Below are 23,526 nucleotides of genomic sequence, written 5' to 3'. Positions count from 1 at the left end.
TGCACAGACAGTGTTTGTTACTCACTGTCCAAATTTTGTCTATTGCCAAGGGAAAAGTAGATTGTGACTTATTTTTATAAATGCACTAGGTTGGTTATAAGAGAGTAACTTTCTTTTACTGGGCATCTGTTATTGTAGATTTCTTATTTTGTTTATCTGCTTAATTTCTAGGTGCTAAAAGTAGGTAACCATCCATACGAAATACCTGGAACTTTGAAAGTTTTACTGTCTTGACACTACGTAACATAATATTGTTATGTTAATGTTACATCCCCAAATAAATTGGAATACAATTTACAGGATGCCAACTGTTGAAGATCCAAGTGGTGAACAAAACTTCATTGCTCATTGGATGTCTGATAGCTCCCATGCAGGAGTCTTATTAGATCCTAGTTTTACTGGTTTGAAAATCAACAAAGAAAATTTGTTATCTGGACCTGAAAACATCACAGCTTTCCCTGCTGAAGCATTGCATCTTTCAGACAGCTGTTCTGTAAGTGATGACTCCTTGTGTGAAGAGCCTGGCAGCTCTTGTACACTTCAGCAATATGCCACTGAAACATCTTTTCCAGCAGCAGCATGTAACGTAGAAGCGTCTAAAACAGACTTTGTCCGTGGTGAGGTGGATGGTCAGAATAAATCCAATCACAGTGATCCACTCTTACAAAAGCTTGAACAGGTAAAAGTCCTAGAATTCCTTGATGTGCATCCATTAAGATTTATTTTGTTCCTGCATATGATTTGTCATACCTGGAAGTAAGCAAACTCTTTGCAATGTATAGAACACAGCAAGCTTAAAGAGCGAGTCCTAAGTCACATTTATGAATGCATAGAAGTTGGTGTCCTCCTCATGATGTGCAGTTATTGAGAGTCTAACTTCCATTGTTTCCAGCTGGCACAGGTTCAAGTTTAAAATGAAATTGCATTCAGTGGCAGTGTACTTGTTCTCAAAATCATTTTACCTGGAAAGGTGCACACAGTTTTACAACATTCCGTTGTTTCTTCACTTGAAGCTGTGGAAATGGGGTGCTGGTCATTACAGTGGTAGTACTTCACCACAGATATTCACAGCATGGTGAACTTGTGTGTTCTTGTATCTATAGCAATATCTTCTGTTAGTTCTCAAAGTAGGTATGTACACTCATATACCTGGTTCTGTTCAGATGAAGAGAGATGTTAGTGTTGAATGTGATGAAGTATCCAAGACATCAGGACAAAAAGGCCTGGAATTACATGCTGTGATGTTATTAATTGTTTTTTTTCCAATGCAAACATGTCAGTTAATCCACTGTAATTGGCTATACGTTTGCTTGTAGCTCTTCCCAATTACTAGATATAAATTGTGATAGCTGAAGTGTTCAGCAGCACTTTAATAGATCTTGTTCTTGAGGATTAAGAACTCACCTCCTTGTCCACTCTGCTAGCAGCTGCCTCAGCACAAATGTCTATGTCTCTTCACTCAAGTGGAGAGAAGGAGAGAGTGCATGTGTGTCTTTAGAGTAGAATTTCACAACTTATCTGGTGCTGTAAAAGTTTTTGCCTGTATTTTACATGATAGGAAAATATTTATTTACTTTTTCAGTATTGTCAGTAGTATCAAACAGTGGTTAAATGACAGATATTAGCTGCTTTAATGGTATCTTAAGAGGAATTATTAAGTGTCCTGTCTTAAAGTTACTGACAGTCTAATATATTAAAAAAAATAAATCCGATGCTTGTAGTGGCAAATGTAGTTTTGGATGTATGAGATTTTTTTTCAGTTTGGTTTTCTGAAGATATCATTATTAGAACAGGTAGAATTACGATTTCTTCAATAAATTAAATGAAGGGATTGGAGATGAGACTTAGGTGATCTTTAGATCTTCATCATTAGTTCACAGCTTCTACTTGCATAGTTCCTTACTTCTGCTTTCACTAGAATTTTAAGGGACTACAAGGGAAATTCAGGGGATTTTTTTTCTTACCTGTTGGATGACAGACATGGTCCAGTTGTTGGATCTGTGGAAGGATTTCATCAGGCCTCCTGTCTTTCCTTTGGAGGAGCTGGAACTAGCACATATGTTTGTGTTGGAGATACAGATGGACATGGAGGCCCACCACCCACTGCTGTGGTTTGGTAGGGTACAGAATGCCCTGCCTTCATATGGCCCTCAAGGCTGGTCTTGAGGCAGGGCCAGGGACTCCTGCTACACAAGGAAATAAAGACTGGATTACTGAATTTAATCAGTATCTTAATTCCTTTTTTTCAGGCAGCTTCATGAGTCTTGATGTTTTCCGATGCTCTTTTTCCCTTCTCTTGGTCCTTTGTATCAGTACTGTTCACTGAGATCTTGGAGGGGCGGGGGAAACCCAAAACAACCCCACACTTTTTCTAAAACTTTAATTATTATGAAGTATTTCACATTTTAATAAAAACACAGCATAGTAGAAGTTAACATTAAAAGAGCAGAATTTGAATGTTTTTCCCATGCAGTAAAAATGAGTGTTCTGATTCCTATTGTTTGCAGATTGGTCAATTAAAGACTAGTGGAACTGTTAATTGGGCAAACTAGAAATAGCATGTGTATTCATAGACAGAAAAATTGTTAATTTCCTTCATTTTACACTTACCTAATGGAACACCTTGAAAACAAGAAATCCCCATTGTCTTGATGACACTAATCCTGTGGTACATTTGAAGTAAACCTAGCCTCTAATACATTTATTTTTTTGTTTGAAAAGCTGAAGGAATTGCAACAACAGAAACAGGAACAGCTAAAGAAACAACAGATGGAGCAACTTCAAAGGCTAATGGAAGAGCAGCAGAAGCTACTTAGCATGGTATCTGGCCAGACAGCAGTTTTTGGTAAGTTGAGAAAGAAAGCATATGATGTATTTTGTGCAAACTGAAGAAGTTAATCTCCTTTTCCAGTTAAAATCTGAAAGTGTATTCAGCGTTCTTTACCTTAAGACTACTTGATTGGTCAGAGAGAAATGCTGGATTGCTTCAGTACCTGAAAGTTGAGTGCTACTGTAGAAGGAATACTACCCTGTTTTTATAAAATGCCAACTGTAATTGTAACTTGATCAATACGTGCTATGATGGGAGCCCTTGTTTCAAAGAACATATTTTAAATGTAAGACAGTGTAAAACAAACAGTTGCTTTCCTTTCTGATTAGCTGTTTCTCACAATACTTTTGATTGCTTTAAGCTGTCAGTGCATCCAGATGAAGTGGTCCCTCCTTGTTTGTGCTCACGCAGCACAAATCTGTTCAGGTGATGAACTGAACTAGACTAGGGAGCTGATCTGTATTTAAAAACAAACACTTGTAAGCTGTTATCAGTTTTCCAGTCTTGTTTGCTAAGTGCAAAGAGAGGGGACAGTGCTGGGCTGGAAAAAGCTTGTAGAGTTGAGCAGGGTTTTTTTCTACTGTTGGCAGTATCAGTCCAACCTCACACTTTCTTTCACTCTGCCTACCTCAGAAAATGAATTTTGGGCTTGGCTTTAGGAGAACAAAATCCAGATTGCCTAATCACTTATTCTTCATCAGTAACATAAGGATGGAGGCTGGGTGATCAGTGTTGCCCTTCAGTGCAATTTCTTTTCTCCTGTGGAACAGTGGTGTTGTAATACAAATACAATGACACAGCCACTTTTTTCTTTTAATTTCAAGGCTATACACTAATGGCTGAAAGTCAAAAGCTAAGACCTGGGCATTCAGTGGGCTTAACAACTTTACACCAATTGCTATCATCTGGGTATCAGAATATTTTTGAAGACAGAGCTTGTGCTCTGATTGTTTCTCCACATACACAAGATAGTAATTTTTTACAAAAGTTAAACAACAAAGAATGCACCTTATCTTTGAAGAACAGTTTTTCAGGAGTGTCTGCCTGTGAGAAACAAGGTCTGGCTGTGCCTCTGAAAATGCAGAATTGTTTGAAAAATGAGGAAGACATATATTACTGGTTAGTCATTTATAGAAAGATAACTTGGTGTGTGTGGGTTTTTTTGCCCTTGTAGTTACTGAGTATAATTTTCTACTACTTTTTGTGAAGATTTTATACAAGCGTTGGTTTACTTGATTTGTTGGTTGATTTACTGACAGCTTACAGGCCTCAGAGTGTTCCCATTGATGTCCATGTAAGTTTTGTTAGAAGCAGCATGAGACCAAAGTCAAGTTCTTCTGTCTGTATGAAATGCTTGTCTGTTTTAGGAAAAAAAAAAATCATTACTGCTAAAGCTTATATATGATAAAGACTGGGAAAATAGCAAATGACAGATATTGGTTAGCTGAATTGTTTGGGTTGAACTGTACCCACATTTTCATGTGGCAAATGGAAAATAACAATCTATCCAGGGACACAGAATGTCTTCAGACCAGCTCTGTCGTGAGGATTAGTAACTGAAATGGAGCTAGGAATCAGGATGTGTTGACAAGGTCCCACCATATGACTAAAAATTTTTTGTACATCAGAAGCAATGCACTGGAGTTCTTTATCTTTCCTCCTCTTCTCAGTTTTACTATTGGCACCAGCATGAATACTCTGCTGCTATGACTGAAATAGTGGGTTTGGTTTGAATCTAGCAATTTAATAAAGTTAAACCTTATTAATCTGTACAGGTTTTGGGGAAAAGGTATGAGATTGCATTTCATCATACTTCGTACCAGCTTTAAAGCTTTTAATCACACAGCTTGGTTTAAGAGGATGTGAAAGAATAAATTGATCTTAACTTATATATATGTACATGGGAAACAGAAGCTTGATAAGAGAGTTCTTCAGTACAGCAGACATCCAAATATGTTTAGTTATTTTATTTTGAAGCCATAAATTAACAATAGCAAAGAAGATGAACAATCAGAATGGGTTATTTAAGGTCTGTGGAAAATTTTTAATGCATAATTGGATGTTCCTTTAAAAAGAAAGCTCAAATTCCACTAAGAATTAATTTGGGGAAATATTAGGGCTATTTTATGTAGGAATTCAGACTACATTATCATGAAGCTCCCTTCTGGTTTTAATCTGACCTGAATGCTGCTTAAAGTATGAGCTGAAAACCGATTTGTTGTTGGGAAGGAAAAAAAATTTCTGTTAATTTCATAGGAAAAAACATGTGGTGTCCGGAACAAAAGATGGAAATATTAATGGAGAGTGAAGATAATCACGTTGATCCTTTATGTGTGGAAAGTGCAGATCTCTCTGAAAATTCCAGCGGACGAAAACATTTGTGGACTAATACAGAGGAAAGGTAATTCAGGCAATTACTATGCAGTTTTTGTCAAATAACATGAGTTTGGTTGAAATCTAAGTCCTGACTGAAAGAGTGATATTCTCAATTTGTATAGCTTTCTCAACCAAGGATCCCATTTTGCTAGGTACTGTGGAGACCTGTAGTAGGAGAGGCTCTGGCTTGAAATTGCTTATACTGTGAAAGATGTGATGTGTATTGGCTGAAGAGGTGTGTGCAACCTGGGGTAATGGCAGTTTAGAAGCACGTTTTAGTATGGCTTAGTATATAAGCAGCTACAATTACTGTTTCCAATTTGATTTATTACAACCTCCTATCCACTGTTACGTGGTGAAAGTAGTAACGTGAAGGAGGAGTGTAAGGCTGTGACTTTTTAGTTTATTATCAGGAGTTATGTTTGTTTAAATGTCTACATATGGCTAAGAAGTAATAATAGTGCTTGTGGCAGAAGCCTTCTCATGTATGGTAAAAGCTTTGTTTATGGAGTTGATAGAATAAAAGTAGTGGTTGGCATTGTTTTAAAGCTCTGCCTTGCCTGCCAGGTCATCACAAAACCAAGAAATACTTATTCCAGGCTGTGGTGGGTTGAGCCCAGCCAGCAATTAAGCACCCACCCAGTGTCTTGCTCACTCTGTCCCCCAGAGCAGAATGGGAGAGGGTATCAGAGGAGCAAACTCGAGAAAACTTGTGGGTTGAGATAAAAACAGTTTAGTAAGCAAAGGAAAGAGGGGAAAAAACCCCAGGTGATGCAAAGGCAGTCACCCTCTACCTCCCGCAAGCAGACCGATGCCTACTTGGTCTCTGAGCAACAGCTACTTTTGGAAGACCAAGCCCCCAGTTTTTATTGTTGAACATGATGTTATAGGGTATGGAATATCCCTTTGGTCAATTTGGGTCAGCTGTTCTGGCTGTGTCCCCTCTCAGTGTCTTACCCACCCCTAGCCTACTTGCTGGGGGGTGGGAGCAGTGTGAAAAAAACAAAGAAAAGCTTTGATGCTGTGCAAGCAGTGTTGAGTAATAGCTAAAACATTGGTGTGTTATCAACACTGTTGTAGTCACAAATCAAAACACAGCACCATATGGACCGCTAGGAAGAAAGCTTACTCCACCCTAGCCAGACCCAGTGCTCCTGTGAAGGAGGAGGAGTATCAAAGGGGGAGATAAGGAACACAATCTCAGTAGCATTACTGAGTGGGAAGATGATACTGTAGAAATTGGCAGTATGACTAAAATATGAGTGAAAGTTTGGTGATCTAGGCAGAAGAAAGTGTCACTGAGAAAACCTATGAAAGAAGAAATGGCAAAACCTACATACAGTATCTTTTAAATATGTATATTAACTATAGCAGGGATTTGATAAACCATTTCTCAAAAGATAAACAGCTAGTGTTACAATGCATTTCTCAGATTAACTTTGACGCTTAATGACTAAAGTACCTCATAATGTGTCCTATTTTATGTAACTACACCTTAGGTCTTTGAATAGCAGTGACATTAAACACAGTTATTTTATATAGAAATGTAAGACTTGAATTTTTTAAATTTTTTTTTTTTTTTTAAATTACACTAGACCTATTAAAGCTGCAATTCAGGAGAAGAAACAGACATTTGAAGAATTCCTGGAAGAACAGATACAACTAGAAAAGCAGCGTCTGGAGCAAACCCAGAAGTTACAGGTTATTTATTTATTTTTTAACTTTGTTGTTCTTTATATATTGTGCCAAGATGCGATAGGTGCTTTAAAAATGTACAAGTAAGATTCTAGCATCAAAAGCTAACAGTGAATGCAATATTCACATTCTTAAAAATAAAAAAAAAAATCCCCAAATATTTCACTTAAGATGTCTTTAGAAATCCAGTAGAAATGTACTATATAAATTCCTACTTGTATGTGGGGTTTATTTGAAGAAATCTTCAAACTGTGTAAGATGCTCTTTAACCTTTTGTGTTTTACTTTTCCTTACCCCTTTTCAGGCGACAAACGGATCGGCCATTCAAAAACCCGTGATCAAACGACCCTTCCTGAAAAGAGGAGAGGGCTTAACAAGATTCACTAATGCCAAATCTAAAATGACAAAACTTGGAGAAAATGCCCTAAAACTTCAACAAAGGGCTTCAGATGACAGAAATGTTATTAAAGTGGACAGATCACAAATACAGAAGAAAACTGTGCCTCCTGGCAATGAACTCGTTTCTGAGAACACTTTTGCACCATGCAAAAAATATAAGCACCCTGATAAACCAAAACATTGTCTTATTCAGAAGACCCTGGTACTTGGGAATCACAATGGAAAAAATATCTTGCCATTAGAAACAAGAATTGAACCAGGAAAAAATCATGATGGACAGATGAGAGATTCTTTCCCATTAGAAATTAGCAACAAAATAGAAAATAAAGAGAACATAGTAGAATTTGCTAAGTCTAACACTGTCAAAATTGGAAACAAATTACCTGGCACAGAAAATCCTCAGTTGTCTCATGAGCTGGCCAGAGCCTTTTCTAATTCTAAATGTGCTGTAGGTCACCCTGTAAAAGATTCAGAACTGTCTTTTGAAGTTTCATTTCAGAATAAGCTGGAAAACTGGGAAAAAGAAAAAGAAAAAGAGAATCTAGAATTAGATGAATTTTTGTTTCTAGAACAAGCTGCAGATGAAATATCTTTCTCAAGTAATTCCTCATTTGTGCAAAGGATCTTAGATCAAGATCAGCAAATTTTAAAAGGCCGTAGAATGTCTTCTACCCCTATCAAGGCAAAACAGCAGCAAGTAAAGGTGCTGGCTGTTGAACTTATAAATAAGAAAAATAAAAAGGCAGACTGTATGACACAGGGCAATATAAATGATAGAGCAGTTATGCATACAGTCTCAAATTCAGGGACATCTTTTAGAATGAAGGATCCATTGAATAAAACAGACAGCGTAGTATTTTCAGCTTCTTCCATGACAGCAGCTCCTGCTTTAAAAAGTAATCAATGGATTGTAAATGAAGTTAAGGGTGAGGGCAATGGTGATACTACTACAGGTTCTGAGAGTGAATTTGAGACTACATTAAAGCATGAAAATGAAGATGCTAAGACATCCTTTATGAGCCATAGAGAAAGTGATCCAGAATTTTTTGATTATGGAAGTTCTGTTACAGACAACAGCAAAGAAGGCAAAAATGGAGATGCTGACCTTGGCTTCTCAGACAAAGGTTGCAGTATACTGTCAAAACAAAAGATTAGAAAACCCTCAGACCATCACAGCAGCATGTCTTGTATAAGTAGGAGTAAGTTTGAGTTTGATGATGAAAGAACATGGAGCGATCTTGATGAAAATTATGTTAACAGTGATTTACCTGAAAAATATGCTAAAATACCTTTACAGATGGACTTTTCCAGTAAGAATGTTACAACTGTCCCAGATAAAGCAATAAAGAGAAAAATTGCCTCAAAGAGGGGAGATGAAATGTCCAAAGAGTCTGCAGTGGACGGTGATTCAAATAGACCTGTATCAAACCTGATGATGAAACTGTTTCCTTCACTGAAACCGAAACAGAAGGCAGGCTGCCATTCAGAGCATGAAATCAAATCAAATGAGGAACAGGAGCCAGGAGGTGAGAAAACAGCAACTGGTAGGAAAAGTTGGAGACGGCATACATTACAAGTCTTTCCTTCTAACACTTAAGCTGCAACCTGACATTACACCAAAGGGTGTAAGCACAGACTTCTGCTGCAGGGAATGGCCCTATTCTCACCTTTCATCTCCTCTCATGGTTGTATGTCTAATGTCAGATCTAACAATTATGCAGGTTGCAGAATGAGTAGGATCAGTGAAAACTTAATTTATTTTTTTGTAATATTTTTTCCTGGAGGCTAGTTTTCTGTCAGACCAGCTCATTGAACTAACTTGACCTGGAGCTGCTTGATCACTGTTTCCAAATCAAAGAGAGTATCAAAGGCACGCCGAAAATGAAGTGCTACCTCCCTTTCCACTACAATGTGCATTTACACCCCAGCAGGGTAATGCTATGTGCTGTTAGGTTAGCTTGTTCCTCATAAAATATAAGGAGGCATCAGCCCTGTCCATATTTTCTCACAGTAATATAGTATCTAGAGAATTCATGTGGAATATGGGAAACAATGGATTCATTTTTCTACTTTGCCCAAGTTGATTTCAAGCATATGGTTATAGTCTGGGGAAGCCTCTATAAGCTCCTGTTGAAGCTGTTGCATTTGTGTGACATCATTAAAAATGCGCTTATTCAGTGAAAACATGGTGGCATAGCCTAGCATTTAAAGCTCTTCTCTGTAAGGTGGTGAGATTTTGGTTTCAAACTCTGCTCCAATGAATGTTTAGGATTTTGTTTAGGTTTTTATAAGAGGTTCATATAAAAGCTGCTAGTTCCACTTATTGGTTTGTGGAAAGTTGATTTTTGTAGGGTTGTCTAAAGATGCCTGCTAGATGTTGTTTGCAGGAAGAGGGGTAGAATTGTGGGTTTGTTGCCCCCCCCCTTTTTTTTTTTTTTTTAACTGAATCTCAGAGCATTTAAGGGTGAATGAGGCAACTACCTACACTGCAACATCAGTATTTAGGCTCTTCGGTTGCATACTCAGAAGCAGACTATTAAAACCCTGGGAGTGTTAAGCAGTGACTGAACAGGAAACTGGGATGGCAAAAAAGCCCACAAATCCTATTATCAGCCCCTGCAATAGATTTCACATCAGTGATGGGTGTGAGCAGACTTTGTGAATAAAACTTGGAAAAACTTACAACCATAAACACTTCTGTTTGATGCTTGGCCCTTATACCTTCATTTAATTTCTCTAGCTTGACGTGAAGCCCTTCACATTCCAGTTCCTAATATACATTTAGTTCTACGAAGATGATAGATATACTCAATATCTGAGGTACTTGAGTAAATAGTGCAGAGTGCTTTAAAATGTCACTTCTCTGTTATTTGAATAGTAGAAATTTTTTGCAATACTACTACTGTCTCTATAATAGTATCACTTGATTTTTTTAAATTTTTTTTTAACTGGTGTGTGATAATTGTTTACTTCAGTCATATGGATGCAGCTTAGATAACTTCCATCTGGCTGTTCTTTGACAGGAAACACTATTCCATCCCAGGTACTGAGAGAGAGACTTACTGAATTGGAAACTGAAATAGAGAGATTCAGAGCTGAAAACACAACTATAACTAAACTCCGTGAAGAAAGAGAGCATGCCTTGGCAAATATCAGGTAATTTTTTATTGAAACATTTTGGTGCATTCACTTACATAGTATGTTCCAGACTATCATAGTGTCCAGTTACCAAAAGCACATGTAAATAACTGCTGTGTTTCAGTTACAGTGGAGACATAGGTCAAGAAACTGGTTGTTGCTCTATGTATATATCAAACTGTAATTATTACTCACCAGTTATAATATTAAGAACCTCTGCTAGTTTAATATGATATCCTTAAAGGTTATACTTGGGAGAATTTGTATACTTTTGTTCTGAATAATAACACAGTCCTAAACTGTTCTTGCAAAACTGATCTTCATGCTAACATCATGATTGATGCTCTTCCTTTGGATTGGATGTTTGTGTGTACAAACTGAGAATATTTTCATTTGAACTAGGGCACTTATAAGTGACACGTAGAGCAGAATAATTATCTCTTGTGACTTAAATGTGGCACACCTATTTGTATCAAAGTCACTTTTGTTTGGAAACAGCATTGTGTTGTTGGCTAATGTTTAATTTGTGAACTCCTGCTGTTAGATTCTTCTCCCCAGTACTTTTGGGGGAATGGTGTTCTACTGCTTTGAAGAATATTGGAAGATTTTAGCCAAAGCCTACTTAAATTCAGGATAACTTTTGTGACTAGAAGATATAAAACCAGAAATTGTTGGACTTCAAACACTGTGTGACAACTCTTACTCCTTAAATAAGTAATAGCATTTTAGGCAAGTCTTCCTGGGGTTAATAGATGCTGAATTGGAATCAATGACCTCAAAATTCAGTCTTCATTTTCTTCCTTAAAATCCAGATTTGAAGTCGTTTTGGACTAAAACAACAATTTTGTTCAATAATTATAGGAAAGAAATTGCAGACTTTCAACAGCAGAAAGCCCAAGAACTGGCCGAAATAGAAGAATATAAAAAAAAGGAAATGAAAAAACTGCAAAAGGAGCGTAAAGTTTTTGAAAAATACACCACAGAAGCTAGAGCAATTCCAGATAAAAAAGAACGTGATGAAATTCAGGTATAAAAATATATTATTCTTCTAGTCCACACAGGAACACATAAATACATTTAAAGGCAGTTGAGAACTAAATTCTAAATTAATTGAAAAGTTGCAAGTGATTTCAACATGGGAACTGTTAGTACACGTGGCCTAAATGAAGAAGGAACTACAGTCTTCACAATGTTTGATAGTTTTAAGGCAAAAAAAACCTTGATAAGCAAATCTTTTTGTCACATTTCCATACTAAAAACTGCTCATGACTGGTAGAATGATCTTCAACTTTGATAAAAAAACTACTGTAGTTAATATTAAGTAATATTTTTATTAATGGTAGTGGATCAAAATGCAAACTAAAACTGTACTTGAGTTTTATTCTGTCTATAACTGTTGTACAGTATATGTAGTAATCTACAATTTTTGAAGTTACATTTTGTTATTACTTGTAGGTCTTTAGGTATCAGATATAAGAAACAAGATCTGTTTGTTCCTTTGGTGTCATGAGATGTACAGACAAGTCATATGAAACATCACACATGGATTTCCTTCCTCCTTCCCTATAAATTTTCCTTACTTCAACAGATTGAAGTAACATTTGCTAAACTGGCTAGGCAGATTCGCATGTGTTGTATGCGATTGTGTCCTCCCTATTTTCCTGTGCCAAGATTTTTGAAGGGTCCTCTCAAGTGTAGCCTTAAAGATTTCATGTTTCTGTCTCAAGTGTATTTGTGCTGGCCAATCTATGAAGTGTAAAGGATGCCAAGAGGGCAGTAAAGACGGTTTCTGTGATTGAAGTTGAGCTTATAAAGTTGGTAGTCTAAAGTAAATAATACCTATTTCAGGGAAGAAAATTTCTCCTACCTTTCACCTTCTGCCCCATTAAGCGGATCTTATTTTTTTCCCACTCTTGTGCTTTTTTGTGTGTGCTTGTATTTCTATTAGAACATTAAAATCTTTTAATATATTAAAAAATGAAAGCTCTTTGATTTATAAGCATGCATTTTTCTAAGGCTTTAAAACAGCAGATTGCAGAATTACAGGAAGATTTAAAGAGAAAAGAGGCAAAATGGTCAACCACCCATCGACGCCTGAAAGATCAAATAGAAGCTTTAGTAAATGAGAATATGGAGCTAAAAGAGGAAGTCAGAATTATGGAGAGGTTTCGTCTAGAAGCCTGGAAGAAAGTAGAAGTTGCTGGAAGCAAGAGGAAAATAGGAAGTTCTGGGATGACTCAAAAAAGAGCAGAATCTGTAAGTTATTAGTCTTGGTGTTTTAAATTCATCTGTGAATACTTTTGAGTTTTGGATCATAAACTTGGAATCCAATAGCTACAACTTAGGTGTTTACTTTTAATTTACTTATCTTGGGACTCCGCTAGTAGTGACAGACACAGAATTCTGTTAATGTCATATTCTCTCCAAATGTGGATGTTCACAATGTACAGCATCTTTTCAGTTGAGAAACTTATCTTAGAAATTCAAAATAATGCAATTGTAAGAGAAAAATCGTAGATGGGATCTAACCTGTGAACCTCTGCACCTTAAGGATAAGCCAGGCAAACCAGGCAGTTCACCATTGCCTAAAGCCATTATATTTAGTTTTGAAACTGTAACTGTTATTCTGGATTGCTTGCACCAAATTAACATTCTGCAGTTGTTAGTCGTGAGGCAGCAGACAGAGGAAGAGTTCCAAAGTGTAGCTGGGGCTACATCACACAAGCCATTCTGCTGACTAAGTCTTAAAAACGTGTAGTTTGTAAAGAAAGCTTCCAGTAAATTTCATGTCGTATGGTGTATAAATCTTGTAGCCGCTGTATGAACATTTATGAATAAATGTCATGTAAACCACAAATAACTTCTGTTCTTTTAGTGTCTGCCAAATAGAGGCCCAAAAAGTCAGACTGCATCTCCACTTCTTCCAGTACACAAGTGCAGCAAGATAAATGGCAAAAGTTATTCACAGGCAAAAGGTATGTTTGTCTAATCAGGGAATTCTGTTTACTCTTTAAAAGAAAATGAATGTGGATTTTTGTTTGTATTAAAAAGAATGCATCACCACCTCAAAAGCAGCTAGACAATAGTTGTAATGGACTTGAGCCTATGGACAAATACCTCACAGGGTAAGATGCTGGAGAAAGCTGCGATGAGACCGTTCTCAGAGCAAATATGCTTCTGGTCATGTTTGGTGGTCTGGAGCATCCCAGAAGTTGCGTTCTGCAATCCAAAATGGCTTTCATCGTTGATGTTCTCCAAGCTGCAGACATGATGACTATGTTGATAGCATCAGAACTGCTGTGTCTCTTCAGAACCTTCTGTTCTCAAGATCTGTAATCATATGGGCAATGCCATAGCAGGTGTTCCTTGTTCACAGTTAGGAGCAAATGCTGTTGGCAGCTATACCCCTTCCTAATGAATAATCACATACAGAAAGTAAGTGGAGGGTACTTTTTTGACACCTCTGACAGCTCAAGCAACCATCATGTTATCTGTCAGAGGAGTATGTTCTAGATTTGAAGCCACTGCTGGTTTTACTTGGTAATCCTTCTGGTATGCGAGGAGAGACATGGGAAAAGTCTGCCAATCGGTTCCTGTTAAAAGGTTCTATTAGTCTTCCTTTATTCACTATAAGGCATAACTAATAATATTGTCTAGATACTGAGGGGGGAAAAAAATCCTTTGTAAATCTACAGAGAAGATATAGGAAAGTGCAGCGATTCTTCAGTTATAGCTTCTTGCTGACACATGAAGCAATGACATACGTGAGGGAGCTGGCTTGTGCTGATTCTTTTCCTAAATGTACTGCTTTCAGTTTTAACTGCATTTAAGAAATCTAGGTGTCCTGTACAGCTTGACCTCATATATAACACGTAAACTGTACTTTAATTTCACTGTCCAAATTAACTGTATTACATCTATCTGAGTAGGAAAGCTTTCTAGAACATCTGCATCAGGACCTGCTAGTGACAGAAGCAACTCTGAGACAATGACAGCACTAGAAGATTCTTCTAGGACTTTTATGGTAGTAAGTCCTGTATCTTGATTTGATTTTTTAAGGGGTAGGAAAAAGCCTAAAGTAAAACAATATTTTCTTGTACTTAAATGAGTATCTGGAGGGTGACTGGTGAAGCTGTTGACTCACCTTCTTATGCTGCAATTTTATTGTCATACCAGAAAATGGTTTTACCTGTGTCTAGTAGTTGCAACATTCTTTGGCCAAGAAAAGAAAATAAAATAATAATCTCCTGCTCCCTTGAATTTTGCAAAATGTTCTACCTTTTGAGAGAGGGGGAAAAACATGGATGTTTATGAGCTCCATGTAGGGCAACTGTGCAAGAATCTTGTAAATAGTCGAATGAATTCTTACAGTAATTGCTGTCAGTAGCATTCAAGCTTTATGAACTTCATCGTTTCATACCTTGATATGGATGACTTAAGGTAGTTGAACACCATGCTACAATACACCACTGAATTCCACTTTAGTCCAGACTACAGCTGACCACAGGCAACCAATTATTGCTGAGTTTCAGTCTGTCTTACCACTTGAATTATACTGGGAGTTGCATAAAACCCAAATTGTGTTTATGCCTTCCTTCCCAATGCTCATTTCCTGAAATACCTGTCAGCCTAGGAAAAAAACCCCAACATGTAAAAAGACAAAGCTCGATTCGAGTTTATGCTTAGATTATTGTCATTTCAGGACACCTCTTCTAATGAAGCTCATGTGTCCCTACCATCTGGACCTGCATATACAGACAGTGAAGAGATACAGAGAGAAACTGCTTATCCTGATGGAAAGGTAAAATGAGAGGTTGGCACTCTGAAATTCCACAGGACAGCTGTTGGAACAGAGGAATGAGTATGTGAGTGTGGTGGCTCAATACTGACCTCTGTAATGTATTCATTAGGTTGAAAAGGTTTTAAAAAATGGCTGTCACCTCATATTTTTCCCCAATGGGACATGGAAAAAAGTGGGTTCTGATGGGAAGACTGTAACTATAACCTTCTTCAATGGGGATGTGAAGCAGGTTATGCCTGATCAAACAGTGGTATGTATCCTACATCTTCTGCATTTTTCTGTACTTATTTATGTGCATGTGTACATACATACACATAAAAAATTTCTCACAAGTTAAATCTGAACTGTTTTCTGCAGATTTATTATTATGCTGATGCTAAGACTACACATACTACATACTCCGATGGCTTAGAGGTCTTGCAGTTTTCAAATGGACAAATAGGTAAAGAAATCACCCAACCCAACGAACCCTCAAAATTGCTGCCCATATATACCTGTATTTATGTAATAAGCATATTGTCTCAAAATACATTTCAGAGAAGCATTACCCTGATGGTAAGAAAGAAATTACCTTCCCTGATCAAACGATTAAAAATTTATTTACGGATGGCCAAGAAGAAAGTATCTTTCCAGATGGTACTATTGTTCGTATTCAGCGGTAAGCTTTACCTTTTCAGGTACCCTAGCCTGTTGAGGGGAAAGGAGCAGTTAGGGCTCACTGACAGAGGCAGTATATGGTGACAGATCTATTTCTAGAAGTTTACATTTGAATATATTGTACTGTGACCATTTATTTACAGCTGAAATTTTTTTTTTTCCTTGTAGCTTGGAGGAGACATAAAGATTGAATGCCTGTGTGTGTTTTCTCATACCCTAACCTGAGAGATTTTTCTGATTTGTGCATAATTCTAGAGAATGTGTGAAAACCTAGCTGGTGTAGCAAGCAGGTCTGATTGACAGCTGATAACTGATAGTGCTCAAACCATTGTTTTAAACTTTTCCTGGACTGTTGCAGCAATAGATTTAGTGCAGAGAAAGTGCAGCTGAGGTAAAGAAATCATGTCAGTTTTGCAGAAACAGGTTTTTGAGTACCAACCAGCTGGGATGCTATTTAACAAAACAGACTTTTCACAAATATTGTATTTTTTTAAGTTCTTCCTTTGTTTAGGCTTGCATATTTAATGGTTTTTTTTTCTGAGACTAAGCTTAAGCCTATGTATAGTCCTTACAATGATTTAAAAAAAAATATACTTAAATACATTTATTTACTGCAGAGATGGAAGCAAAACTATAGAGTTTAATAATGGCCAAAGAGAACTACACACATCACAGTTCAAGAGACGGGAGTATCCAGATGGTACTGTCAAGACTGTGTACACGAATGGACAGCAGGAAACAAAATACATCTCTGGGAGAGTAAGAGTAAAGGACAAGGATGGTAATATTATCATGGACACTAAGTTGTAGATAATGTCAAAACTGTTGGAAGTGTTGGCATGTCAGCAAAAATAATGTACATTCCTGTAAACAAGAAAAGAAACCCCTTTAAGCTTATTGTGTAGATACTGTTTATAGCTTTCCTGAAATAAATTTATTTTTCAGTGGGCATTAATACATCAGAGCTTTTTCTTATTTTTTTCCCATTTCTACTTTTTAAGCAGCAGTTTATTGATTCAGTATTCTGCGATGTGTAGTTTAAAGGGTGTGTTTTGTTTTCTGTTTTTTTAAATCCTCAGCTGTCAGTGAATCTTCATTGAACAGCAGCAGACTACCTTATTTTAGACATCTAAGAAAAAAGATTCTTTAGTCCAAGGTATAAAGTTCTGCTGTTGGAACCCCCTCCTGTGGTGAAATACAGCAGAAGGCCAGATTTAATAGTCTGGATATCAGTTTACTTATTGCTTAACAATAAACAAATGGCAGTATTCCTTTTCAGTTAGCCTTAGGCTATTCTTCTTCCCTCATAATCTTATTTTTTTTCTTCATCTCACAGTTAGGAGGCAACAGCATTAGCAGACCCCAGTCTGTTCTGTAAACTGATCTTCTGTATTCATCAAGCTAGGGCAGGTGATACTGGGACAGGTTAACACTCCAAGCTACTTAGAAATGTGGGAGGAAACACCAGAAATCAACAAAGGTCATCTCATCCAATTCTTCCACCTAACAGGCATTTTTAAGCTGATTTGTCTTTTAAAATTCTACAGTACCTACAAGTGAAGTGGTACTGCTAGCATGTCTGCTCTAACTCTTCATTGTAGTGGATGCTGAAAAATTTGTTTCATTCTTTTGCACAGTAGAAGATACTTTCTTCCCTTTGTCCCCTGCCCCTTTCTCCTCAGTGAAAGCAAGCTCTGTAGTTAGTTACTATGCCTGTGCCCTATTTTACTTAAGGGGTAAATCAACTTGTAGTAGTGGGAACTATGCTCACTGACAACTAGAAGTTGCTTGGTGGGGTGATTTGGCAATCTTAAACAGCAGCTCTTAGCCTTGAGTTACCTAAGTCCCTTTCATGATGATTGATAAATAAGTTTGTTTTTTAAATGAAAATAAGGAAAGAAACACATTTTGAAAACAGCACATGACAGCTCTATAGGGTATTTGCAACAGCATATGGCCCATGTCTTGTAAACTGTGAAAGGATCCTTCCACGGGTAGTATAGACAGGCAAGCTAGCCTTGCAGCATACCTGAGCAACACTACTGAGGTAAGTTTTGTACATGTACTTTCACAAGTTCTTGATGGAAGAGACATACATAAGGGTATGTGTGTAGTATGGACACAAACAGAAGCACAGGAGCCTCCCTCTGAACACCAAGAAACACTGTTTTACTGTGAGGGTGACTGAGTACTGGAACAGGTTGCCTGGAGAGCTTGTGGAGTCTTCATTGTGTGTGTTTTTTCCTTGATAATCTACAAAGGGTTTGAGCTTTAAATGTAAAGGATAGACTAAGCTAGTACAATCGGGACATCCAAAGAAACCTTACATACTATAGCAGTAAAGGAAAACAAGCTTTCAGATGCATGCTGAGCAAGCTCTTCTTTATTCCAACACTTTCAAATTAACAGTGCAGCTCCAGGAGTAGGAAGGAGGTGCAAGGGCACCCAAAACACATCTATCTCATCATGACTGAAAACAGAAAACACAGCAGCAATGCAAACGTATTCCAGAACAAAGACAGAACCACTCCCCTACCCCCACCTCTTCACCCGATTCCAGGCTCTGGTACTGGAGAATTCTGTCACCAAATATGCCTGAAACATAAACAAGAGTTACATCACAGTAATGAAACTATAGTCTTCTAACAAGATAGATAGAGGAACAAGTGTGCCCAGCATCAGCTTTTTATCTATTTCTTTATACATTCATTCCATCTGCTCTTAAGAAAAGGGTATCACAGAACAATACTTAAGGCTCTAAGGTCAAGAGATTGAGATGTGAATACACAGTTTCACTATTTCAAGATTCAATAATGTTGGGAATGTTATCTATAAACATTGATTAGAAGACTGCTTGTTAAATGGGAGGGAAAATGACTACTTAACATAGAGTTGGCCAGGAAATTAGAAAATCTAAGTCTCCAGTATTCTCTGTAGACTGTAAAGCTTTCCATTTAAAATATTCCGTGTTTGACTAGATCTGTGGATATCCATATGTTATGGATCTGTCTGAGAACAACTGGTACAGAACATTGAGATCAAATGCTGAAAAAGAAGAAAAACAATTTTGATTGTTTGGGCAGGGTACAATGCCCCACATCAAGTTACCTTCTTCAGTTAACTAGCAGCAAAAGCTCTTTCTGTTTTATTGCCTTAGGGCTCTTTTTTTCAGTACCTGTTAGCTCTTAAAGCTACACTATGGGCTTCAGTAATGTGTACGTAAAGAAATTCAAATACTTTAACAGCATTTTATTCTATTAAGAGTGGAAATATATTGACAGAAGGGATTTTTTCTTAAAAAATAAATTCTAGTTGTCAACATTAACTGTCAGAGTTTAGACTTTGCTTAAAACTTCTGAAATCATACCTTTGCAATGGTATGAATTTGTAGTTCATATTCACTGGACTTACATGTCACTCACTCATCCAAATCTGCAAGTCCCATTTCTATCAGTTTCATATGAATGAGATTTTTGTCATCTTCATACAAAGAAATAGTGACCTCTGGTGAAAGAGCCTGAAAATCAGAAGTTCACAGAGTTTTGACAGAACATTTAAATCTCAAGCTAACCAATAGTGAAAGTTATTTTACTGGCTATACTCACTGCCTAAATGGAACTGTAAATACACAAAGAGTATCTATGTTTAAGTAAAGGAAAGTGGGTTTAGAGTAACAGGAATGCTCAGAAACTTCTTGTTTGCTGGGTTAAGAAGAATGCCACATGATCTTCTCTCTTTACCTTCATGGTAAATGGTTCACAATTTTAAATTATGAGGATTCACAGTAAAACAAATACTCAGAAATTAGAGTGCTAGTAAGAATTTTAGGCTGAGCAAGAACTAGAAAAAAAAAAAAGTGTTTCTCACAAGTATGGAAGCAGAGAGCTGTTTTCCTTCAATGCACTCCATCATAGCCCACAATGCTTCCACGCTCCATTCTGGGCAATAAGGAATTCTTTTCACATTTCTGTCATATAAAGCAGGTTTAAATCCAGCCAACAGAGCTCGTACTGCCTGAACAGGATACTTCAGCAGATGATAAGGTATGTGACGCAATCTAAAACAAAAATGAAAAATGTTTGCCTGCAACAATCCACCTGTCAAGCTGAACTATCAGTATGTATGTAAGGATAGCTTAATGCTTCATGCAGTAGATTTACAGTGTGGAAACTGGGATCAGAGTCCCTGCCATACAATAACATGCTGGTGTCAGACTGAACAATTCATCATGCAGGGCTAGGCTCTCTGAAGGACTTCAGCACAGTAACTATCAAGAAGCAGGCCAGTATCATACAGACCCCTCAAACCCACCAGGCACACTAGCTCCCCATTACAGTGCTTGGGGAGGAGTCTCAAGTGCCTAAACCAGATTTGAGCACAGGAATGCAAACGCAAGTCGTCATAATGCAGGCTCCAAATCTGGTGCGTCTTGAAAATGATATAGGCCTTTGTGGTCCAAAGTGCTTCACACCTGGACATGCTCTAGCCACACTACTGGAAATAGGTACCTTAGTTTCCTATTATCATCTCCCCATTCTTCTGTCTTTCTATCCCAGAAGCAAGGGAATAGGGAAGCAGAGCAGGAAGTGCAACCCTGAAATAAAACACACTCTCTCCCATGATCCAATAGTCCACAAAGCAGGGGATCTGTTCAAATCCCCATTTTGACTCATCTTCAGCAAGGGTCTGTAGATTCCCCAATGAACTCAAGAGCAAGTCAATGTGATTAAGCAGTATATATATGAAATGAAAGTGCTTCAAGAGAGAAAATTCAGGCAAACTTAGGGGACCCTAAAAGCCTGGGGTGTTTGAGACATTTAGCTGACATCTGTGTGTCAGCACAGGAGCAGTTCCTAGTGGCTCAGCACCAGGCGGAACAGGGATTTGAACTTCCATTTTCCACACAAGCAGAGCAGGGTGTGCCCCACTCAGATACTCCCTTATCTTATTCCCCAGCTGTCTTCTGTGCAGATGGCAGTTGCACAGGATCAGAGGATTTGTTTGCACACCTGGAGGGCTCAGTCCCTATTTTGTGTAAGCTTCTTGGGTGCAAAAGCAGATTATAAGCCTGAGCCTACTTCACAGGTCAAGTAACCTGAAGACGATGGAGAAATCTGCTATTGTAATAATGGGCTTCTCAGGAAAACCTGAGAAAGAAACAGGTGCACAACCCCATGCCCTGCAGACAGAAATTATTTAACCAGCCAACCAACCTTCTCTCCAACTGAAATCTAATGCTGAATTATTATAAATAATATATCTACAGTTACATAAAAATAAGTAATAATAAATGTAAAAATACATACACTTATTTATAAGTACATACTTGATAATATAAGTGTATACATACATACATAGACATTTTCCATGCATTTTTTTCTTATGTATTTACCTGCTTGTTGGGACAACTGAAAAACTACCATAGTCAACAAACTGAACCAGGATCCTAATAGGGTCAAATTCTTCAATGGAGAGGAGCTTTGCTCTATACCATAAACCATCCTGGTATTCTACAAGGCAAGGCATTTCTGTAAAAAGAAAAAAAAACAACCACAAAACACCCCAAAATATACTCACAACACAGTACAAACTAACTGAACTTGAAAATCCATTTTACTTTGTGACTGAGATTAAGTTTTTTCTTCCTTCTCTAATTCATGCTATTATTTTGTTCTATGCATCCTCCAGTTCTCTCTGAATTTCAATTCACAATCATTAGTATGCAAGTTAAGTCACACAGCAATGATGAGAATTAACAGAAAATTGCTTGGTAAAGATAGTGATCCAAACTGTTTAACATTTAAACTTTTCAACTTTGACTCATTTGCACATTTCAGTTAGTGAACAGATCACTCTCTAAGAGAACACACAATAGTCTGGAGGACAGAAGGCAAATGCTGCCTAAAACCTCAACCAGAATTTTACTAGTTGGTAGAACCAAGTACTAGCACTAACTGGTTTCTTCACAAAGTTTTAGACCCAGACACTGTATGTTATTTTAGGCCCAAAAGCTGTAGACAAGAGAATTAAATCCCATCTTTTGCCTAAATGGAGAAATCCAAAATTAAACTGAAGTGATGCTCTTCAGGGTTCACATAATTTCTAACTCCTAGTAACATGATTTTCTGTACAGAACTTGTGTCTTTTGAATATTTAATAGCAAGATTTTCACAGTTACATCTTCAGTGACAGTCACCTTAAGGGAAAAGTTTTATTACTGCCATATGCAATCTAAACTCAGTTCATCAACTTTAACAGGCATCAGAAGTCTGAGTTCTTTCCATCATTTTCCAGTGGAGCAAAATGACACAGAAGTCTCAATTGCATGATTACAGGGTATCATATGATTATAGTGTAGTGTTAACTCCTTACTCTCCAAAAGTTTTATTTAAAGATACGTAGAAATATAATTACTCTTATTCCTCAAAAAGAATTTCAGGCTTTTTGTACATCCACATGAAACAACAGGGAAAATAAACACACTAATATACCTGTTTGGAAGTGTGTTAGAAAAGGAAGAGACTCCACACTTCTATTGTACCACTTCAGGGCTTCATCAAGGCTCTCCGAGTCACAGTTGGCATCTCCCGCTGTGGCAGACTGCTTCGTAAGGTTCTTAGAAGGATCAAGGCAAATATAAACCTACTCAAAGAAAATGCTCTCATATTACAATTTTTGCAGATGACTTAGAACCTTCAAATTCCATCAGTGATCGAGGATTATTAGATTACTTGTTCCCATCTTTGAAAGGTTCAGCATATCCTTGTTCCCCTTTCTTCTTTCCTCAATTTACGAGTAATTTCATATTTGCACAATTTTTTTTCCAAAACCAGAATAGAGTCATGATTTATTAATGTTAAAAAGTAAGAATGAAAGGAACGCATGTACTAGAGAATATACCCATGTAAGATTTCACAGCTGTGTCTTATTAGAATTCCTTCCTCCTCCTACTTGGTAAATAATCTCACTTCATAATATCAAACCAAGGATTAATTTTAAAGTTCATGAAAGAAAAGCTTTTGAAATGGTGTTTTGTTTGCTATGCAAAGACATTCCATTCACCTAATTTATAACTGGGTCATCAGTATAATGCTGTAGGTCAAGGAAATGGAAGTTTAAACAACATAGATTTTAATTTACCTTTGCAAGTTTCTAAATAACATGCCTTTTTTTTTTAAAAAAACAAAGCTATTTCAGAACATTACAATATTTTAGTGGTAATCCAAACAAATTAATGAGTAGGTTATTATTTTTTCTAAACTCAACATTATAATGCACTAGCCAGGGAAGAAAATTAATTTTCATTTTCTAATTTGTACACAATATAATCAAGCCATAATTCCATCATGCAACTGCTACTTAAATCTATAGGAGTCCAGAGCAGGATCTAGTATTTACAATTATGTAGCATGATCAAAAACAGGAGTTCAAATCATTTGCACAAAAGGAACCAAAAAATACTTATTATAATGGTTCTCCTGTAAGAGAAGAAGCAGAACACATAATTTAAGAAAAGCCCTTTTCTAAGATACCCAAACACTTCCATATTGTGTTTAGTCAAAACAGTTCTATATTATAGAATATTAGAATCATAGAATCAGTTAGGTTGAAAAAGACCTTTAAGATCATT

General features: G+C 37.1%; 2 protein-coding genes across 2 annotated transcripts in view; one reads left to right on the top strand and one right to left on the bottom strand.

Moving 5' to 3' along the window:
- Positions 1-301: 301 nt before the first annotated feature.
- CENPJ (centromere protein J) lies at positions 302-16,706 on the top strand. The gene is made up of 16 exons (XM_010572610.1): positions 302-679; positions 2,722-2,845; positions 3,655-3,888; positions 5,087-5,231; positions 6,802-6,907; positions 7,206-8,826; positions 10,324-10,456; positions 11,300-11,465; positions 12,455-12,694; positions 13,314-13,413; positions 14,368-14,465; positions 15,141-15,239; positions 15,349-15,489; positions 15,597-15,681; positions 15,777-15,897; positions 16,514-16,706. Exons 1-16 carry the CDS (start codon positions 302-304, stop codon positions 16,704-16,706), a joined length of 3,984 nt encoding a protein of 1,327 aa, XP_010570912.1.
- A 1,727-nt stretch (positions 16,707-18,433) lies between these two features.
- Positions 18,434-23,526, bottom strand: part of RNF17 (ring finger protein 17) — a 52,896-nt gene continuing 47,803 nt past the window's right edge. Inside the window, exons 34-38 of the mRNA XM_010572794.1 lie at positions 22,388-22,538; positions 21,289-21,424; positions 19,764-19,953; positions 19,308-19,413; positions 18,434-18,491 (exon numbers count right to left, since the gene is read on the bottom strand). Of these exons, the coding sequence (XP_010571096.1) occupies positions 19,315-19,413; positions 19,764-19,953; positions 21,289-21,424; positions 22,388-22,538 (576 nt within the window). The 3' untranslated portion in view covers positions 18,434-18,491; positions 19,308-19,314. The remainder of the gene's footprint in view (positions 18,492-19,307; positions 19,414-19,763; positions 19,954-21,288; positions 21,425-22,387; positions 22,539-23,526) is intronic.

Source organism: Haliaeetus leucocephalus, unplaced genomic scaffold, assembly GCF_000737465.1.
Source record: "Haliaeetus leucocephalus isolate CR32 unplaced genomic scaffold, Haliaeetus_leucocephalus-4.0 Scaffold351, whole genome shotgun sequence".
In the NCBI taxonomy this organism is placed as follows: Eukaryota; Metazoa; Chordata; class Aves; order Accipitriformes; family Accipitridae; genus Haliaeetus; species Haliaeetus leucocephalus.
Note: the sequence above shows the minus strand (reverse complement) of the source record. Positions and strands in the feature narration are given on the sequence as shown.

Excerpts from the sequence above, each read along its gene's own strand:
- CENPJ (XM_010572610.1), top strand. The coding sequence starts at position 302 with ATGCCAACTGTTGAAGATCCAAGTGGTGAACAAAACTTCATTGCTCAT. Across the intron at positions 680-2,721 it reads TCTTACAAAAGCTTGAACAG|CTGAAGGAATTGCAACAACA; the intron begins GTAAAAGTCCTA and ends TTGTTTGAAAAG. Across the intron at positions 12,695-13,313 it reads CTCAAAAAAGAGCAGAATCT|TGTCTGCCAAATAGAGGCCC; the intron begins GTAAGTTATTAG and ends CTGTTCTTTTAG.